Source organism: Takifugu rubripes, chromosome 9 (genome assembly GCF_901000725.2).
Source record: "Takifugu rubripes chromosome 9, fTakRub1.2, whole genome shotgun sequence".
NCBI classification, from domain to species: Eukaryota; Metazoa; Chordata; class Actinopteri; order Tetraodontiformes; family Tetraodontidae; genus Takifugu; species Takifugu rubripes.
The window spans coordinates 10,638,828-10,661,026 of record NC_042293.1 but is presented as its reverse complement, the minus strand read 5'-3'; the positions used below and the strand labels follow the sequence as shown (position 1 = coordinate 10,661,026).

At 47.2% G+C, this 22,199-nt stretch overlaps 1 protein-coding gene across 5 annotated transcripts in view; it reads left to right on the top strand.

Moving 5' to 3' along the window:
* Window positions 1-2,455: 2,455 nt before the first annotated feature.
* The window catches only part of LOC101075743 (unconventional myosin-IXa-like), a 66,704-nt gene continuing 46,960 nt past the window's right edge, over window positions 2,456-22,199 (top strand). For 4 of the 5 annotated variants that reach the window (XM_029841174.1, XM_029841172.1, XM_029841173.1 and 1 more), the window contains exons 1-2: window positions 2,456-2,820; window positions 20,587-21,556. In XM_029841174.1, coding sequence (XP_029697034.1) covers window positions 20,654-21,556 — 903 coding nt within the window. In that variant the 5' untranslated portion in view covers window positions 2,456-2,820; window positions 20,587-20,653. The remainder of the gene's footprint in view (window positions 2,821-20,586; window positions 21,557-22,199) is intronic. The other variant, XM_029841175.1, reaches the window with a different exon arrangement.

Below are 22,199 nucleotides of genomic sequence, written 5' to 3'. Positions count from 1 at the left end.
CGCTTCACACTCGGCTGCACGTTGGGGTTCAACTATGGGTCCTTCTCCTCTCCAGTGTCCTGGCGTAGACCTCATGAGGGAGGCTGGGAAGTGTGATCCCAGAAACAATCCTCTTGTGTAACTAATAATATTCGCCACTAGAGGGACCACTCGCTTCAAATGTGTTTAAATGGAACCTAATTTGTCGAAAACCAACTCACCTGTATAATTTATGACCACTATTGTAATTTGCCTTTAAAGAGTTTTTTGGGGGGGACTTCACCCTGTTTTCTGACCTCTGGCATCTTGATTCAAGTATACAGTAGCAAATGTGACTAAGTTATGGTTTTACTGGATAATGGAAGTTATTAAAACGCTTCATCTTCCCATATATTACTGTTTTTGAATAACTTTTCTACACTTATTATCTAAGATCACGTGGTAAAAAAGATGCCCCTTTGGTTAAATCATTATAGAACAAACCTCTTTGTTGTGGTCTGGAAGCTTACCTTGAGATTAGCAACAATAATCACATCCTCACATTGTTCTCGGAGGACTGAGGTAGAAAGTCGCAGCTGCAGCCGTTGAACGTGGAACACCAGCGCATTGTTTATTCAAGTCTCAATTTCTTTTTGTGTTGTGTTTAGTGTGGAACCAGTTCGAAATCCTTCCAGTTGAAGTTACTCTCTCTATCCTTCTTATTCCTAAAGGGAGAAACTAGATTGTGCTTTAAAGAGTTGATTACTTTCATTCTAAATAATAATTATGTATATGAAATATTGCCTTTTATTACAATACCTGGTCTCAAAATTAGATTAAACAAAAAAAAGATACTAGAGGTGGCGGTCGCTCAGTCTGTAGGGCACTGGGTTACATTCCCTGTGCAGGACACCTTTGGAACACTGCCTATGTACCCTTGAGCAGGGTATACAACCCCCATATTCTCACATAGGGTCCTGCAATGAGCTGGCAGTGGCAACTGTTTCAGGGTTGTTCCCTGCCTTCATGCATAGCTTAAATAGGCTGCAGCACCGTCCCCATGACCACAAAAGGGATATAGCAGTCAAAAAAGATACAACTGACGTACAAAAACCAGGAAGTGGTTCTCTCCTCTCTTCTGATTGGTCCACAAGAGGCACTCCACTGCAGCGCTTTACAGAGTAAGGAGGTTATTTTCCTAAAATGTCAAACTCTTTGGAATTTGCACTCACAAAGTACACCAGTGTGTTTTTGAGTCCTTCTTGGTGTCAGAAAATGCAGAAAAATCACTCTTGCTGCAACACAGAGAGGCTCCTTTGTTGTGTGTGTGTTTTTTTTTTTTTAAATCATGTCTCAGGTTTCTGGATGACAGAGGAGTCTGTTTGGCCTCCTGGCTGTAACTGCCAACCACTTCAGCCTTTAGAGGAGCGTGCCTCCGTTAGCAAACCTTCTGCCCACATCTACTGTCTCTGTTCTTCTTTGTGAAGTTCTCATCCCCCTGCACACTGATGCTGATCTGAGTTTGAAGGCCGAGGGCCCCCACATGCGGGGCCCGGCTCTGGTTTCAGCACCGAAGGGAGGATTTCCCTTTCAAAATGTCTGGCTGGTAAATATGTCACCAGGCTGGTAAATGATCCAGCGCTCTACAGGTAGGCTGTTTTCAAACTGCCGTTGGAGTGTGTATGATCTCTGCCTTTCCCTCGACACACACACACACACACGCACGCACGCACACACACACACACACACACATACACATACAGAGGGTGAATCGTTGACCTGCTGGTTGCACAGATGTTGTGATTCGTCCTGAACCTTCTCTGATGAAATCCTCCAAAGATCCACCGCGTGACACCTCGGTGCAGCGTAGAGTTGAATTACTTGGGAAATGTTCCTTGCAGTGACAAGCTGACCTTTGACCTGATAAACCCAGCGTGATGGAAAGGGCTGCTGAGAGTTGGGAGTGTCGGTCTCGACCCATGGTGAGGGAAGAACTTGAAACAAGTTTAAATATTATTATGATAATGCACATTGATTATAATTATACTAGTTTAAATATAAATATACTATTTTAATTAGCAGAAATGCACAATTTTTTGCCATTTCCATCAGGCAGATGATTCCTTGTGATTGTTAACACATTTCAGATTAGACTCAATCAGTTTCTTCCCAATATTGGCCCAATATTATCAGGACAACTGATGGGAATCCTGGTTAGTTTCTAGGAATTTATGAAAAATGACTGGACGTTTCCAGCTCTCTCTCTTTCGCTCTCTCTCAGTGTGTGTGTGTGTGTTTGCGTGCGTGTGTTTGCGTGCGTGTGAGACAGGGAGGGGGTGGTATCCGCTCTATTGTCCACACCCCGCTCTCATGTCAGTCATGATCACACTGACACAAATGTCCGAAAAAGATCTGGTTCTTCACTCCGAGACAATTACGCGCGCTGTTATCTCACAGCTCGACCCTCCCTCCTCCACGCTGCCGTCTCACCACAGTTCCCACCCACAGACGCGTCTCGCACACACTCTGCGCTCCCACCCAGCTGCTCCCCGTGGACGCGCAAGTGCGGGTGCGCGCAGCGTCCACTGGCCGCGCTCGCAGGAAAAGGAGAGCGGAGAGAGGAGCTGCCGGAGGAACGCGAGGGGCTGAAAAACAGAAGCTGTCGGGATTACGACAGAAAAGGAGAAGCTGGCTGAAAGAAAAATGACTGCGGCGCGTTCGGAGGTTTGAGCGGAGGGATACGTGTTGCAGGCTGTTACCGCACGGCAGCGTGTCCCTGCGCTGAAACCAGCGGGGCTTTCGGGACAGGAGGCTCGGCTGCTCTTCCTCGTCATACAGCGGGCTGAGGACACTCTGGAGGAGGTAAGCACCCTATTATAGCACAGCCAGTTTTGGATCCGGTGCTCTGCTGTCAGTGAAGTAGACCCTGGCGGCTGGTATGAAACCGCCGCCTGTCCGCTCCGCATCAGCTGCAGCCTCATGTTCCCCGTACAAATGCTGCACGTTATTATGACAGGAATGAATCGGCACGGTCAAAACGCCCTCCGGCAGCCCGGTACGCACCCAGGCTCTCCTCCCCCCTTCATCCCACCGCGCAGCAGCCACTGCCGCCGCGGTTGCACATTACGGTTTTTTTCCTTACATAATGCGTAAAATGTGCTGTTGCAGATGTCGCCTAGGCGTGTGTGCTGGTCGGCACATCTGGGCTAGTGTGTGTGTGTGTGTGTGTGTGCGTGCGTGCGTGCGTGTGTGTAGACGTGACATGATGATGCAGCTGCAGCGCTCATCGTGACGCACTGGTGTAAATGAGACCGAGGGCCGCTGGTCCGGTTCAGATCCGAATGGACTCGACGTAGCGTCGGGTTCTGTGAGGATGGTTGTGATCTTCTTCGTCATGGGTGAGGCACCAAGGCTGCTTACATCACTGATGGGGCACCGCCGAGGCTCTTTACAGCTGGACTGGAGGGTGTAGAGCTGCTACCGCTCAGAACACTGGTGACTAGAATCTAGTGATCATGTGCATCACGAGATAAACCAGAATGATGTTTGTGAACAAACACAACAAAACATGATTGTGAGGCTTTTCTCAAGCATAAATATTTGATTTTATTTTTATTGAGAGTCTGCAGCATGAGGTCATACAGTGAGCGTGCAGGACGGTCAGGCTGGTGATCAGACTGAAACCGGAGCTGTCACAGTTGGTCTTTGGCCCGGGATCAAGTGGAAGGAGAGGGTGTGTAGAGCGCTATCAACTGTTTGATCTGGGTTTTAATAGGTCAACCAGAAAAGGTGTAATGGGACGTAATGTTTGTACCTTCTACCTGACTGGGTGGCGTGACTCGCCTTGTGCATGTAAATGCCCAGATAGTCTGATAAAAAAACAAAACTGGTTCCTGTTCTAACAAAAGAATGGAACATTCTCTGCTAAGTGTTTTCTTTTACTCCTGTGGGATTCCACAAGGTGCCATCTTGAGTCCTGTTGTGTTTTTTTTCCCTCTGTACGGCCCGTCCAGATAAGTCATTAAAAACCGCTACATATCAATCCTCTGTGACGCTGTTGGGGGTCAGGGCCTTTCAACGTTCTGTCTAAAGTAATGCCTGCAGGGTGTTCATTGTCAAACAGAGTAAAAAATTTTAATGAAGTTAAAACAAAGAGAAGATCTTATTTTTTACGCTGACTTGAGATGGAGGTTTTTTCTTAATAATTGCTTCCCCATACTGGGTGTGTGTTTGAGGTCTTATGACCTCATAAACGCACAAATTTATTACAGTGCACATTCATTAACATTCCTTTTAAAGATTCAGAAAAATTGTAAATGCCCTTGACTGCATGTCACCAGCCGTTTGGTGAGATGATGCAGACAGAATTGGGCGACAAGTTGAAACGGGTCCGCGCGGCCCAGGCCAGACTGAACCGGACCAACGGAGCCCAGCGAGCAGCGAGTGTCTCTCTGCTGACTTGTGGCCTCTTCATAAAGTGCCACAGCAGAGGAGATAAAGTCACTACTGATCCGTTATTTGGAAATACGAACACAAAGATGGAGATCACCGCCGACTCCACCAAACCCCCCCCCCCCCCCCAACACACACACACACACACCCTGGTTTGCCGTGCTGTCAGCACTGCTGACATTAACATTTCATGTGGGTTATTTAAGTGGTGAAGCTCTTGAGAGCAGAGCTGCAGTCATTTCTCAGGTCCAGATTCCCATGAACACGCTCAAGCTGCACTTTTAAACATGTGACCGACTATGATGTCACAGCCAGAGGAGAGGATCCACCGCGTGGCCGAGGGCGTCGATGTAGAAGAGCAAATCATATTAAAGGAACAAGAGATGCTCTCTTGTCATCAAGTTTGGTTCAAATCCACCTGTGAGCAGTTCTCTAATCCCGCTAATAGCTGAGCGCAGAGTTCATTTCACAGATTAACGCGGAGCGTTTCCCAGTAAGAACATGAAAAGAAAACCCTCTGATAAGTGTCTGCTTGTCAGTGGAGAAACTTAAAGATAATTTACCTTCTAACTAATCTGTGTGATGCTGCAGACGGTCGTCTTGTTAAGCGCAACCTGAGAAACACTGTAAAAACCCTCAGACGCTAACAAATAAAGCCAGGGAGAGTTTCCGCTCTTCGTTCCTCTACATCCAGGCCCTCACATGTACAGTGTGTGAATAATTATGGTCCAGCGCTCAATCTGATTGGCCAACCTTGATGTGGGGCGCGTGCACGCATGGCTGATTTTAGGATCGGAATGAGGATAAACTCGCCAAGTGAAATTAGTACTTTGATCATACAAACAAACAAACAAACAAACGCTTGAGGATTTAAAATGTATTTGGCTTCTCTGTATCTCTAAAGACGGTCGCGCTAAATGTCAGGATAAGTGTTTGTAACTTTAAGTTGCATTGTAGGTAAATGTTCCTGCCGATGCCTCAACGCACCCATTAAACCTGATGGGTTAATTACCAAAGTGTCCTTAATAACATTGCATTTCCATCAGAAAGACTTTTCAACAAGGTCGCCCATTTCTTATTGATTTATGGGCCGTGCGGCATCAGAGCTGAGCGGTCTGATGCAAACAGTCACTGGTCTCATGCGTTCATCTCTAATGATGGTGTGTGTATGAGATCAGAGAGATAATCTCATCTGCAGATTTAGGGCGGAGCTCAGGAGCTCATGCTACTGCAATCTAATGAAAATCATTTCACTCCCCGTGCCAGTTGATTTGACTGTCACAGCCAATTCAGGAATCTTTTAACATTTTTTGCTGTCCTGAAGCGAGTCGGCACCGGATCACCGCTGCAGCACCACTCAAGGATCCATGTAAGACAATACAAGAGGAGGCTGATGTTTCACATATGCATTTGGACTATTTATAGAATACTTGACAAAAGAGGGTGTGTGTATGTGTGTGTTGGGGGAGGGGGACCTCTTAGATGGCCTCTTGTTATGGTCCTGACACAGATGGGAGCAGTGGAGAAGTCCCAGTGGTCAGGTTTCCATTGTTGGCGCTATTTGTTTTACAGTTTGAGTAGTTCTCCTCTGATTGACCCAATGTGTTGAGATCGAGTAGGTTCTATGGATCTAATGGAGATCATAGTGTTTATTTTGTGCTTTTTTACGTGTTGCTACCTCAAAGCTTCTCTTTGCCCTCACCAGAACCGCACTCATGTCCCAATCAGGCACTTTAGCTCATCATTTTACACATTATGTAAAAGAAATTTCTTAATCCTACTTACAAAATGAATTTGTCATCAGGCTCCTGATGGTCAGCGCTTTCCTAAAAGAGATCCTGAACACGGATAATTCGCTGCTCTGATACCACCGTTGGAGGATGCCTAGTGACCGCTGAGGCGCTCACGTGACACTGAGGGCTGATTGTGATTGGTCACCTTCAGGACGACCAGATAGAGACTTTCGGTGGTGTCAATTTTAGCCCCTCTGCCCATGTTATAGTTTAACAAGCTGGTAATGATTGGTGAGTGTATTTTCCCCTTGTTTCTCTCTTGTCTTGCAGAGAAAAGAAGTGAGCCACATGATCTCACTCTGGGCGTTAAGCTGGTAGTCATCTGCCCTGCTGACGCCTCTGTGATCCCTTCCCCGAGTCCATAAAAGCCTCAAGGCTTGATGAGACGTGGGCTGACCGGAGGGAGCCTCCCTTCAGTGATCAGTGACCCTAAAGTTCAGTTTTTACCAGTTGGAGGAGAGCCGAAAGCTTTCTCCTGCCCGTTTCTTTGCACGCGCATCAGTGAACTGGAGTGATCCGCATTCGCTCTGGGGTTCCAGATGCTGATGTCTGCATTGTTGGTCTGGCTATTTTCCCAGCAGATTGATGGAGCTGCTGCTCGGATTGACAGATCCAGGTTCAGTTTGCGGGTTTCCATGGCTGCAGCCGGGAATCTCAGTAGTAAGTAAAACTCCGGACCCTCTGCAATTAGCGCCTGTGTCAATTTAGGGTTCGCAGGCTGCCGATAATCCCACATCTATGTCACATCACGGTGTTGCTGTTAAATGTGTTTGACAGGGTGTCTGCAGAGTCAGGAGGCTGCGTCGCTCAGTGCTTATGTCACTTTCCCTGAGCCGAGTTACTGTCTCTAAATGCTCATCTCATATTTGTGCCGTCACTCATTTCTGGAGTGCCGTCTGGCTCCTCTTGGCCTGCAGAATCATGACAGCAGCAAGTTACAGTTGACACTGTCAGTAATTTGCATCTTGCCGTCTTTTTCTGCCTGTGGAAATCATCCATCCCGCAGCAGTCCGGCCCGTCTTTGTGGTTTCCACTTGATTTTAGAGGTCCTTGTACGCTCACACTCTTAATTTAAAAAAAAACCCCGACTCCTCGCTGCTGCTTTGAGCTACAGTGGAAAGCAGAACTGCAACCATTCTGTATCAGAACCTTTGACGCGAAATGAGTTCAACGTCATGAAGAACGAAAAGAAAAGAGGACCTTCTGCTCCGTGGCGGCCGAGAGTCGTGGCCGGAGAGGCGTGGCAGCCTGCACACACAGCAGAGGAATTTGAATACAAGCACAGTGTGATCGGAAGGCAAGATAAATGTCTCACTGCTCTGTGTGTGTGTGTGTGTGTGTGTGTGTGTGTCCGTGTCCGTGTGTCTGTGTGTGTGTGTGTGTGTGTGTGTGAGAGAGAGAGAGAGAGTGACAGTGGTGGCCAGAGCCGGAACAAAGCAGTCTGGGACAGAAGTCTTGGGCGTGGCATTCGGATCGATGAAGCACCAGTCTGAGTACTTCTGCTTTATACACGTGTGTGTGTGTGTAGCTGGTCCGATCTGCCACAGCGCAACTACACATCCAGTCTTCTCTCCGGATACATTTACGGTCACCAAGATCCTGAAGGACAGACTGGTCATTTAGCTTCAGAATGTTGCTGCTTTCCCCCCGTGTTTCCTGTCAGAGATCCATCATTAATCATCTACAGTTACAGAGAGTCTTTTTATGGCTGTTGCTGCTTCATCATCCCGTCAAGGTTGTCTGAAAGTGCCTCCGTTCCGTTCTACTTTTGCCACAATATGACTATAGCAGCGAGTAGCCGGCGGGTCACCGACGCTCACTTTACAGACATCTGTTCCTTTGTTTCACTGTGGTAATGGTTCTGGGTCCATGGTTTTGAAGTTCGTCTCCATTGGACTGATTCTGTCCCTCGGAGGACCAGTTGTGGCGAATCTTGTCTGGACTGGTGTTTATGATCACCAATAAAAGTTTCTATGTTGGGAAGTTACACACACTGTGCAAGTGTCTTCATGTGGCTCCATGTTGGATTGTCCAGTTGGTGCTGGGCGTATTTGATGATTTCCTAAATGTATCACAGAGCAATGACAGCGCTCACAGTGGCTTGTACATTATCCTGGTGGTGACTTGTGGCTAAAGATTATAACTGGAATGATCAACATATATTGAATTAAAATGGCATTCCTCAGTTGTACTTTGTGTATATTAATGCTGTTACACTTTGAAGATCTGAGGATCAGCCTTTATGTCCTCCTCACCCAAAATGTCCTCGTAAAATGCCCACGTGTCATATGTACCAGAACACACACACACACACACACACACACACGCATCTGCAGATATTTAAAGGTTGATCCATCTCTTCTTCAGATGTTTCATTCTTTGATTTGTTCATGAATTCAGCCACTGGCTCCACAGCACTTGAGCCTTCCCCTGACAGGCAGCAGTTGCTAGGAGCCAGACTCACTCCCTCTCCCTCAAATAAGCACTGATAACAATAAGGGTCACCGCCGACGAGCTCCAGATCCTGTTTTCTTTTTCCCGTGTTCATTAACTCGGACGCAGGATCAGGTAGGACAAAATCTGTTTGTTTTTATGATTATAGTCACATTTAGGGCAACACAATATTACAAGGGTATTTTTTAGGGTGTGCTGCTCCTGATTTTTGCCATAAATGTTAATGTTTGCAGGCTCTTTGTGATATGGAAACTGATATTAGTAATTTCTGGATTGCAGTTATGCGATTAAGCAGCTGGAACTATTTTTACTGATCTATCTGATAATGGTTTGTTACATTATGGGCTTAGTTAAATTTTAATTTTCATATCAGTTGTTGGTTATCAGAATTTGGAACAAAGTGCCTCAGTGAACTCAAAATAAATGTCAGAACATCTTAAATGAGCCTTTCCGGATGTCTCGTGGAGACAGTGCTGATGAACGAAGAGCTGCATAATAAAATGATGTTAGTACCCATCACAGAGCCACGTCACAGCTGCTCGGTTAATGAAAAGCTCTGTGTTTCCTTTGAGGTAGCCGGAGATCTTTGGAATAATTAGCCGAGCTGCACCGCAGCCTCATCTGGAACAATGATGAAAGCTGCTTGGGGGAAAAACAGAGCGCTCTGATTGGTCCCTGACGAACGAAGCGGGTCCTCTGATTGGCTGGTGCTTTCTGAGTAGCAAAGATGCAGTTGGCTGTTGTCACGGCGCTGAAAGGTTTCAACTCAGTGTGATCTTGTCTGTCTGCAAATAGGAACGAAACTGATTAGCAGTGTGTGTGTCTGTGTGTGTGCAAGTGTGGTAAAATTTCAGGTCATTGTGAGCACGGTGGGGTTTAATGCAGTGAGAGCAGAGTGTGAAAGCTGTCTCGCTGTGGCAGCATCAGTGTGAATAAAGGGTGTTTGGGTCACTACACACACACACACACATACACACACACACACTTGCATGTATGAATTTAATTGTTTCTTCACTGTTGTGCACCTTCGTTTCTGTGCTATTACTCTTGTTTTTTAACACAGTTAAATGCAGTAATAAGCAGTTAGCGCAGCGTCTTCAGTGTTTCTGTAAGCTATTTTTTTCACCTTAAACCTAATTGGACTCATTTTTTCTGCATGTGAGGCTTTCTTACTCAGCAGTAATCGGAGGTAACTGGCTTTTGTTTTGCTGTAAACGTGACGTTTGACCGGACTTTTTCTTGTAAAACCTCAAAGCACCACTGCTAAAACCACTCTGCAGTCACTTCCTAAATGCTGATGAGGTTTCTCAGCAAGTCACAGTTGCACAACTGAGAAACTCTCAGGCTTCCTGCTGGAGGTCAATCATAGATTTATGTTGAAATTCGTGTGGTTCGGTTCTCCCTCCGACCGGTTCCCGTCCCTGCATGACCAGCAGCTGATTAGGTGGTCGAGACAGTGGAGGGAGACAGAGCAGCTGCCTCCAGAGAGAAAACAATCAGCGACTTGCCCACTGGCCCCAAAGTGGATTTGGAGGAGGCAGGGAAAAGGGAAGGGAGGGGGGGGGGGGGGGGGGGGGGCGTGTAGTGGCCCACGCCGCATGTGTAGGGTCACGATGTGGCCTGCACGTGTATAATTAGACGCACCTTTTTGTTTTGATACGGTTTAGCCAGCACTGTGTTGGACATGTGTCGGGTTTGTGTGTGTAGGTTGAAATTTTAATGATTCACTTGGAGAAAGTGGGTCAGAATCAGGAAACTGGAGCATTTTTTTGTTTAACAGACAGGTCTGCAGCTGATCACAGCCGGTGTGTGTGTGTATGTGTGTGTGTGTGTGTGTGTGTGAGTGATGGAGTCAGTGCTAAAACACACTTTTTGGTTTGCCAAATATGCCCTATTAAAACTGCCAGTAAACATGTTTTGGGTTCTAAAAGCTGGTTTGTTCTGCTGTGTGATACATTTGAGCATCCTGTTTGATGCATAAGTGCATTCAGTGCACAGCCGATGAAGCTGAGGAACCATCAGCGTGGCCTCTGAGAGAACAGATGTGGATGTTAACATCTGACTGTACCAATGAAACCCCAACAGGCTGCCACTGATGCTCGGACTGCTGTTGGATGGACACTTGAGAGGGTGTCTTCATTAATCTGGGCCAAATCGAATTGTTAATCTGTAGACGATCGAAGAAGCATGATGAGTGTGCAGATTTAGCAGATCTGAACTCCGCTGCTATATTTATCTTGGCTCTGTGTGTGTGTGTGTGTGTGTGTGTGTGTGTGTGTGTAAGAATCTTGTATAACTCATTAGACCAACGTGTTTCAGTCCCCTCTGCATATTTTTATTTTTGTCATATATTTGGTGCATCAGCTTTTTCCACTCCAATATGTCGAAAATGTGCATAAAACTGTAAAAACTCAGCTGACGCGTGGTGTGTTCCGCCCCGCGGTGAAACAGACTTCCTTTCTGTCCTTGACTTATTTATGAGGACGTTATCATCTTTCTCGATGCCACAGCAGATTCACCAAGCATGGGGTGTATTATTTATCTCTGCCTGTTCATGTGTGGAAACAGAACAAAACAGCATGTGTGTCTGCATGTATGATGATGAATCACCACGTGTGTGTGTGTGTGTGTGTGTGTGTGTGTGTGTGTGTGTGTGTGTGTGCGTGTGCGAGAGCGACATATCCCCCCTAGATTCGTTTGGCTTTAATGGCTGCATTCTTAGGACTAAATGGGGTGTACATAATCCACATCATTGATATCACTCGCACACACTCGTGGAGATCTCGTGTCCTCCCTCAGGCGCTCGGCGTACGGAGCAAACTGGTGGCTCAAGCGGCAGGCGGACGCTCCGCCGTCTCTTGAAAATGTCAACACGAATGCGATCTGTCGGGAGCCTCGTCACAGCAGCGGAATTGTGGAATTTGACACTGTTTTTCTTTTCCTCTCCTTCTGTCTGATTGATATTTTTAGCAAAGGCTGGAACTTTCCCCCCCTTTTTTTTTTCTTTTTGGCTGACGCAACACATTTGGTCTGCAGGCGACACTCGGGGTTTGAAAAACATCCTTTGGGGGGAGGGTGTGTGTGTTTGTATGTATGTGTGTGTGTGCGTGTGTGAGGTGGCTTGGAACCTTCTCCAACAGTGAGTTTGTCACAGTCTTTCTGTCATAATCCATCAGGATTCACTCGAGCTGTATGATGGTCCTATCTAATCTGCGCAGGATTGGACCACAAGGGTAGAGAGGTTTGACTGAGCCAGGCTGTTTCCATAGCAACCCGAGGACCAGGGATAATCAGTGGGTCGCGTATCTGTTTTCAGGGAAAGCAGAGATGTTTCTGATGGGATTCGACATCAGAGATTTTCACCAGACCTCGTTCTTGGTGTCGGATGGATTATTTTTTCTTGTATATGTATATTTATTTATTTATTTTCTGCCTAAAAACAAGGTTTGTCGGTTGATTATTGTCATTGGATCATGGTCCCTGACCTAAAAACAAAGGAATATAATCCTCCTCTGCACCGCTAGGTGTTTTTTTGTGGACCGTTAGAGACCAACAGCACATTTTACCTGCGTAAATATGGTGTGTTTGTGGTGCAACTTAGTAAATTTAGCCAAATTAGCCTCTTATGCGCACTCAGACAGACAGTTACTCGACAGCAGGTTCTGGTCTCTTCACCCTTTCGAGTTTTTGCAGCAGGTTAAGGTACTCACAGGTGTGTTGACCTGAATCCTGAGGATGCGACGCTTGCACAACTCTTGTGTGTCCGGAGACGCGTTGGTTTGTGGCGGATGCTGCAGCGGCGGAAGTGAAAGTATACGGGGAGGGGTCTGTGGTGTCAGGTTCTACAGGAACCAGAAGAGGACCTTGAAATCTCTTCCCCCTTCCCCTAATTTGGATCTGTTTCAGAAAAAAAGAGCGGCACGCTGAGGTGGGAGAGTGAGTTTATTGCCCGTAAACGCCCAGCCGCAACGTTCCCTCGTATTGTTCGAGCGCCCAGCCGAGATGAAATTGTTGAAACACAAGGCCTGGTACACACAATGGGTGTGTACAATACAGGCATTTCCTCGGAGGGGAAAAAAAAAAGTCATCAAAATGTCAGGCAGGTTTTTCTTGGAAGCCGTTAAGAGCTCCCAGTAATCAGTTTCCCATAATGAAACACATCGAATTCTTGCAGCTGTATTGGGAAGACTGCGAGGGGAGACGCTGCGAGGGGAGACGCTGCTGACTCAGGGGTCACGGCGCTGTGACCTGAGCTGGGGGGGGTTCCCTTTGGTTTCAGTCCACTGATTTTCAGTGCTTTTGATGACCTTCCAATGAAGACCCAGAAAACGGTTCTGGTTCTCGGTTGAAGCGGACTTTAACCAGGCTGTAACGCTTGGGTGGAGTCGGCGGTTTGCTCAGCACGTCGGCCTTCCAGATCTGCATTAACTGCTTTTTTCATGCGTCTATTTTAGTTTTAGCCTGACACTGGGGATGGAGGTGAAACCCTAAAATGATGTTGCGGAGGTAACATTTATGAGCTATAATGTGCACGTGAAGAGGGCTGTTACCTGCATCAGTATGAAGATAATCCATTCGTTTTCATGTAAAAACACGCACGCTTCCTGCCCGTCACAACACCTTTGGTTTGTTCCTGGTCCGGCGCGCTGAGAGCCGTCATTAGGTCCAGACTCAGCTTTGATCTGTCCCAGAATGCTCAGCGTCCCACCAGTCATTATAGCTCGGAAATTATGCACGCTCAGCCTACGAGTACCCCTCAGTCTGAGACTTTGGGGACGATTAGAAAGACTTTAAGAAAAAAGGCCGTGTAAAATGAACAGTTCAGCCGGATTTCATCCCGTGTCGCTGTTTAAGCGGTCTAGACTTTTAGGTTTTTGGATGATGAATAGGGAAACAACCATCCACAGTTTTTCACTTCTGATCTGATCCCAATACATGAGTTGGGATGTCTGCCAATGCCAACGCTAATTCAATACGAGCTCTGCTTTTATGTTATTATTATCATTATTGTTGATTTTATATAATCCCTTAATAAACTAAAAAATAAAGTTTGTGTGCGTCGGTATGCAGCTACATCCGAAAAGGCAACTTGAGGTAAGTATGAGGTCAGAAAAGGAAGCCAGAAAAACAGGAAATCCTGTTAACAAGAAAAACCCCATTCTGAAAACAAACATACAACTGTAAGGGTTTCAAATAGATTGTTAATATTTATTAAATTCCAAGACAGTGTTAAACTACCAGTGCAATATACACCATTAAAGACACTGAGATTCATCTTAACAGCAGTCTGTGTAGCCTTTCTTCAAAAGAAAACAATAAAAAGTAAAACAAACTTCTCAATAAGGTAACACAAATGTCTCTGCAACATTGGTCGATTCCTTTTAAGGAATATGAGTATTTCTGTTTTCCCTGCTGTCGGGCGCCGCTCTACAGACGCCGCCTGTATCTGAGTCACTGTGAGGCACATTGGCGACATTGGGCGGACATCTGGAGTCCAAAAAAGCGGAAGTAAAACAGGGCTGGAAATTTTCTCCACTAACTCGTTTGACCCTTTTATATAGTTCAGGTAGCTCTGATAAACATCTCCTGGGGGTTAATTACAGCTTGGCTGCAGTCAGGCTGCAAAACCCCTCTTTTCCCACCAATGAGCAGCTGCTCATCGGGTACGTTAGCTTTGACATTGTCTGCTGGAAGTTTATCTTGCTTTTGGAATGACTCCAGAAGTATTTCTTGAGGACTCGTCGTCTTTCTGCCCCCTCGGCTACATATTCCTCGTGTTTGATAACGTTGGTGTTTTTGTGTGTGAGACAGAGCCTCCACCTCAGAATCCAATATATGGTTTGCAAATTAGCTAGACGCAACTCATGGATCCAGTCTGGGAATTACATTGGCAGCAGAACCCGATGTTGGATCGGATCGGCCCCGTATCACCAGTTCAATTCTCCTCATTGGGTAATGTCAGAACTTGGACCTGCCCCGTCCCGCTGGCATTTGGAGCTCAGCAATGGAAATAAAAGTCAGCTGATCTTAGAAATCGACTTTTTTTGTTTTTGTTTTTTTAATGCGAACAAGTGCTGCAGAAAACAGCCGGGCTGATATCGATCCAGAGTCCTGCTGGCAAACAAAAGATGGTGAAACCAAAGAATCAATGAGGATGATGGAGCTATTAGAGCCACAGTGACCTGGTGTTGTTGGGTAACCTTGGGACCTTTATGACGGCTTATAGCTCCTATGGAACCATGCTGTTGACGTCAAGAGTGATTTTAAGACCAGTCAACGCCAAATTGGTCACGGGGTGGATTTATTGTTAAAAACTGAGATGTGGTGCATTAAAAACAGCTGCGGTGTGACAGGTTGAGTGGCGAGGGTCTCAGATGTGTCGGATAAAAGTGCTGCAGGCTTGTTTTATGGATCCACTGACCACAGACCAGGAAAGCAAGAGGCGTATAAATGTTTCTGACTGTACTTTGTGCATTATTAAGTGCATCTGTCAGAGACGTTTCTTCAAATAAAGCTTTCTGCAAGTAAAGCAGATGTAATATTTAACAATTATCATCTGATGGAAGCAGCTTTTAACGGTTGTTTTATATCTTCTTGGCCTTCTGCCCTTTACGCCCGTTTATTCTTTCATTCTCCATATCCATTGTTTGGCTGACTGGGCGTGGAGCTCCGAATCTGCAGACACATTGTCTCTTATTCAGAGCAAAGCTGCTTTAATGCGAACCCACCTGGGGTGTTTCTATAGTCATCCAGATCTGTGTTAGCACAGGTCGTTGCTACCTGGCACCTATATATCAAAACACTGCGCAGATAGTGGGAGATGTCGTAGCCTTAAAGTTCATTGGATCTCCTTTCCTTCCATGATGTGTCACTCACTGTTGCAACAAAGATGTTTCTGTAAGCAGCTGTGAACAATGTCCGAGAGTTAACTGCTCAACTGGAGTCTTCTGTCCTTCACTGACAGTTGGTAAAAGTAGAACATCCGTGGGGTGAAAAGGCAACGTTGGGTTTGTACTTGATGTCTTCTGAGTTCCTTTTAGAGCTGAGAAAGTCATTAGTCAGAAATAATAAAGGCTAGCATTGTTAGCTGCTGTTAACAAGCTAGCAAGACAAGCTAATAACAACATCTTGCATATTCCAGGCCTGGACACTAAAGGCCTGGACACACCCCAGCACCACACAAGAGGAGTTTTCTCCCAGCGGATCAATGAGTGCCCGCTGTTGGTCGCTCTCTGTCACTGGGTGGTTTGGTTCGCTGCATCCCCGAGGGAAGAATGTCAGAACGAATGTCTGGAATCACTGTACAATTTAGGACTTGTCCCATTGCTTAGAATAACAAACTGTACGTTTCAGTATAAATAAAGCTACAAAAAATGTTGAGGCCATCTGGAGATGATGCAGAAAAGATGTGAGATACGGAGAAAACAATGGCTGTGAGATAAACCGTCTCCCACGTCATCTATAAAGAGCCTCTAATTTATAGATAGCTTGCTTTCGTATGAGGGTTGCACCTGTTATTCATTTATGAGCGTTAGCTGGGAAGAAACTGTATGTTCTCCTGTTGAGAAACTGCGATCACGTTAAGAGACACGTGGAACTAATAGATTTCAATCAGGCTGTTACCATGGCAACAAGTATGCTCAAATGATGTCTGATTGTGTTAGGGGGGGGGGGGTCTTAAATCAATACTGCTCTCTGCAGAAGTCTTTTCAGATTCTGTGTGTGTGTGTGTGTGTGTGTGTGTGTGTGTGTGTGTGTCTTCTTGTGTCAGGAGAAAAGTGGTACAGACTGAGGTGAGGTCATCCACAAATGGGCAATGTGATAGTACTAAGGGTTAGGATGTGGCAGCGCCTCATGTCTTTACTCATGCTGAACACACACACACACACACACACACACACACACACACTCAAACACATCTTCCTCTGTTTGTCTTTCAACAAGTCATTCCAGAGAAACACAACCCTGAATTGTTTAATTAAAGGAAATAAATCGTATAACGTGATGTAGGTTGCAAGTTTGCTTTCCTCCAGGTTTGGAGCGCCGCAGCTTGACTTTCGGAGCAGAAATTACGCACACACAGACCCAAAGCGCCGCACCGAATGACCCGGCAGTCTGTCTCAGTGTGCACGAGTCTCTGGCACAAGTTTGTGTCTGTGTGGGCTCAGTTCCTGTGAGCTCTGCCGGCCTGCTGGAATTTAGACACACACACACACGCACACACACACACACACACAAGGCATTTATTATTTAGCATTTTTTAAAAATCTTAACCTTTACCTTTCCAGTGGAAGTTGCCTGAACACATTTTCTGTTTTCCAGTCAGTCTGTGTCACAGTCACACCCCAGTAAAAGCTCCGGTGGGCGACCAGGCTAAGTGCTCCGTTTGCCTCAAAGTAGGTCATCTGACCATGTCTGAAGAAAGTATTCATACCTGATTTGTGGGGTTAAAAAGCCTTCAGAGAGCCTTCAGAGAGCCGTCATCAGCGCGCCGGCGGCAACAGTGTGGTTGCTGTTACACCGTATTTGGCAACATTCTCCGTGGAAACGGTTCAAATCCTAATTCTGAAGGTGTGAAACACACTGCCGCCTTTTTGGCAGCTCCTGAGATGTTTTGATTTATTGATGAAGAAACACCTCAGCTGACTGCTTCCATCATTATTTTCCAGAGATGCTTGAGGGTTTGAAAGGCAGCTTCTGTGTTTCTGAAGGTAATAAATACCCACGTTGCTACTAAGCGGCACCGTTTAGCCCAGCGCGGGTAGGGGTCGGAGCGGTACGCCTCATCTGGTTTGTGTTTCCACTGCGGAGTGTTTGGGATGGGTGGCGGATACAGCCGTTGATTACTGACATAATAGTGATACTGGTGAGCTGTCCAGGGCGTGTAGGCTGGACTGGGACAGACTCCAGCAACCCGGATTTGAAGCAAGCAGAAGTCGAGATTGAATGCTGGTGTCATTCATCTACATTCTGTGGCCCCCTCATGATCTGTGTGACCGAGAGAGCGTGTCAGCGCATCCAGGCCATGGTGCTGCTGCGTTCCCCTCTGCTGCAGCACAGCACTGGTCTGTGTACCCCAACTAAAGGACACAGGGGGCTATTTTGGTGCACCTTCCAGTGGAAATGGAGGTAAATGTGGGCTGATCTGACCCAAACTGTTCAGTACTGCAAATTATCACTGAGATTGTGTGTGTGTGTGTGTGTGTGTGTGTGTTTGCTGTGCACGTGTACAATCTTTAATACCTACTGATCAGCAGCCAGTAGTGAGGAGTAAACCCACGGGGAGTTTAAAATATGCCTGTAATCCTTAACTGATCCTCTCTGATGAGTGATCGGGGTGGGAACGAGTGTGTGTGTATGTGTGTGTGTGTGTGTGTGTGTGTGTCCAGTGACTCACAGCTTAAAATATAGTTTAATCTTGTAGTTGTCAGCCCCCAATACAATTATCACTGGTTTAATGGGTACAGAACAACCCCCAGTTTGGGGAATCAAAAACACCTATTATGTAGTGTGTGTGTGTGTGTGTGTGTGTGTGTGTGTGTGTGCGCACACGGGCGAGCAAGCGAGCGAGCCGTGTTAAGGAATGCTGAGGTTTGGTGGTTATTGCTGTTACACTGCTGAGAACTGGCTGTGGGAGAGGAGGGGGTGTCGTTCTCTGAAGACCTGCTAGATAACTCCAGCTTTGCATCTGCCTTTAATATCTTGTTTGTTTGCTCGTCCCAGCCAGATTCTCCACATCCATCCTAAAGTGGAAGCGCCGCCTTGTTTTCCTAACGCGTATTAGCCGAGGGTGATGAGAAAGGTTCCTCTCCAGTTTCAGCAGATTTAAAAGCTAAGAAAGGCTTTTGTGGCAGCACATGACCACACAATTCTAGAAATTTTCCATTTTGAAGCTGATCAGGACATTTAACAATGTTGTTTTTGGTCCATTGACTAGAAAAAAAACCTTTTTCGATATTGTTGTGGACAATTCTCCTCTGGGTTGTAGCAGAACCTGCTAAAAAGACCCCGGTTAATATGTGGTGGTGGTTGGAGAACAATGTGCAACTGAAATGCATCTAACTGCACTGTAGCGTAGCAACGGCGGACAGACGCGACCACAGGGGAGACTTGTGGGATGCGGAGCAGAGACGGCACTGTTGACGTCTGGGGAGTCGTCGTGTAATTAATAACTCTTCCGGTTCTCTGAAGGCAAAGCAGCAACGCCCGTTTCCACGCGTTTGTTACACCTCTGAGCTTCGTGATTGTGAATCCGACATCCTCGTATCGACCGCCAGTTCCTCATTCGTTCTCCACGTGGGCGCGAAACTTCTGTCAAACGGGCCAAAACAAGACCAAAGGTTCCGTGGCTCAGCAACGGGTCGCACTCGCTACGTTAAAGCTCGAATCAGTGGAATTCCACGATGATGCTTCCCTCTGCCGATAGCTGCCCAGGATCTGCCCGAGTGACCTCAGCACAGGTGTTTGAGCAAATGCCTGAACGGTTTTTCCACCACCAGGAGAAAAGAAAAAAAGCTCAGAGGCCATTTTCACGGTTGAACATGTGATTTGTCGGAGCCTCCGCTGGTATGCGACCTTGGCTCCTCTCTCCCGACCTTTGACTGCTCGCAACCATCCATCACGCCCTTCAGCGCCGCCGTCCAGGTCCTCCTCAAGTCTGCTGCAAGCCGCCGCTTCATAAAGTCACAAGCAAAAGCAAATGAAGAGGGTGATATTCCGTAACTGCTCTGCTAATTTTCTGCCGAGTCTCCTGATGGTGTGTGTGTGTGTGTGTGGGGGGGGATTGGAGATTTAACTGACTCTATAGCTGGTTTTGAAAAAGAAGGTCATTACCCAGAGTGGGGATTTCAAAACTGGCGATCTGGAATATCCTTTTATTTTTGCCACATCTGTGATGTTTTTGAGCAATATTTCCCAGAGGTGCTTTGTGTGTGTGTGAGTGTGTGTGTGTGTGTGTGTGTGGGGGGGGGGGGGGGGGTCCATCCTGTAATGGTTTTCTTTTACTTCTATACTGACAGAGATGATAAAACACCTGTGACCTGTGACCTCTGCCTTATATTTCTATCCAATTATCTGTTAATAACAACAACAACAACAATGCCCTTTCATATGGATTTTCATGTTGATCCAGACGTGAACGATTAGTGTTTTATTTTGAAAGTCTGGAGCTGGATTCTGACCCTGAGGAGCTTCGGGAGGTTCTGACCAGTTTGTGCAGCACCTGCCCGGATCGGCGCCGCCTTAAATCTCCTCATTCCAGCCCGTCCCCGTCGTGTCTCTCCCGTGCGCTGAGAGCCGTCTTCCTCCTCTCCGTCTGGCAGCGGCGGGCAGCTGCAGCCTCTCGTAGGTGGTCGAGATCGCTCCAGACAGCAGGAGGGTCCGTCTGGGCTGTTTCTCCCTTCATCCTTATCTGAGCACATGCACTTACTTCTGGAGAGGAAAGGATTATTTAAACAACCAAAAAGGGCTCTGACCTCCTCCTTCTTCATCTTCTTCTTCTCCTGAACGTGTGTGTGTGTGTGTGTGTGTGTGAGTGTTTTAGCAGCCTTGTGAGAACAGAATGGAGTGCTGTGTTCATTATCGGGGGAGCCGGTGAATCACACCATTGTGCTCTCATTACAGCCACTTTTGTGTGGAAGGAGGCAGCTGTTAATCTTGGCACATGCACGTGTGATAAACCGGCCTTCAAATTTGCGATGTTCCCGGTTTTTTTGAATAGTTATCAGTCCCCGGCTCTCTCTTGTGGCGCGTTGGATAGTGACGCCTATTTAGAAGCCTGGACAGAAGGTCTATTGAGTCGGCCGTCGCTGTCACGGGACACACAAAACGACCAGGACTCCTCTGACCCTGAATCCATGCCGGTCTGCCTCTTTAGAGTCATCTTTAACCCTCTTCATCTCTCCCTCTCTCTCTCCATCTCCTCCTCCAGTTGGAATGTCCTGACTCAGTCCTCTGGGCCCAAAGAGCGGCGTGCTGATGGGACCTGCATCGCCACCATGAGCTTACAAGATGGCGGCTGTGGCTATGCCGGCAGCGCCAACATGGCCACTGCGAGTGGCAGCATGCGGCGGCGACTGGAGGACCAGGAGTTCACTCTGCGCGTCTATCCGGGAGCCCTGGCCGAGGGCACCATCTACTGCCCCGTCGGCGCCCGCAAGAACACCACGGCCGCCGAGGCCATCGAGTGTCTTATTGAACGGCTGCGTCTGGAGCGCACCAAATGCTACGTGCTGGCCGAGGTGAAGGAGTTCGGAGGCGAGGAGTGGATCCTGAACCCCGGGGACTGTCCTGTTCAGAGGATGATGCTCTGGCCGCGGAACGCCCTGGAGAACCGCAGCGGCCTCGACAGCGGCGATGATTACCGCTTCCTCCTGAGGGAGAAGAACCTAGACGGATCTATTCATTATGGCGGCAGCCTGCAGATGTGGCTACGCGTGACCGAGGAGCGTAGGCGAATGGTGGAACGGGGCTTTCTCCCTCAGCCTGCTGGGAGCGACCCTCCCTCAGACCTCTGCGCTCTCCCGGAGCTGACGGAACGCGCCATCTTGGAAAGCCTCCGCGCGCGGTTCCGCCAGGAGAAGATCTACACTTACGTTGGGAGTATTCTTATCGTTATTAACCCGTTCCAGTTCCTGCCGATCTACAACCCCAAATACGTCAAGTTGTATGACAACCACGCCCTGGGGAAGCTGGAGCCCCACATTTACGCCGTGGCTGATGTGGCCTATCACGCCATGCTGCAGCGCCGGAAGAACCAGTGCATTGTGATTTCCGGGGAGAGCGGGTCCGGGAAGACCCAAAGCACCAACTTCCTCATTCATCACCTGACTGCCCTCAGCCAGAAGGGATTCGCGAGCGGCGTGGAGCAGATCATCCTGGGAGCCGGGCCTGTGTTGGAGGTAAGGACGATGGATCGAATGGGAATTCAGCTAAAGGGGGCTTTAACGCAGCTGCGGTTGTTTACCTTAGGATTTTAATAGCCGCACAAATTTCCCCTTTTGTAGGGGGACAAGACAAAAGCCTGGTGGAATCTGAACTGGGAGGCTGCATGTTAATTATCTCTGCTGCTGGAATGTCAGCTCATGTGATGGAGCGTGAAATTGAATTAAAAAAATAAAAAATAAAGCCCAGCCGTAGCGCAGCCGATCCCTCTGGAGTTGAAAATCCTCCTTCAGGGACGTTTATATTTAGCCCAGGATTTACCACATATGACTCCTGTACATGTCTGACTTGACCCAGAAACGGGGGCTGTCAAATCTCTGCATTGATGGAGGGGAAAAAATATAATAAAACATTGCCTAATCCCTCCTGGATTATATCAATAAAGGATTATGGATTATACAAATTCATTGGGAATCTTATGCTTGGTGAAGGTCCCCTCAAGGGCAGATTTTATGCTCCTTCTTCCTGTTTTTTGACCACTTTCTGGAACACAGGGTCTGTCAGGAAGTCGTCTGTACGCAGCTGCGCGTGTTGACGTATGGTCCCGCTCATGTGGTCTGTACTGTAAGACGCAGCATTTGTACCGTCGATCGGGTCCGC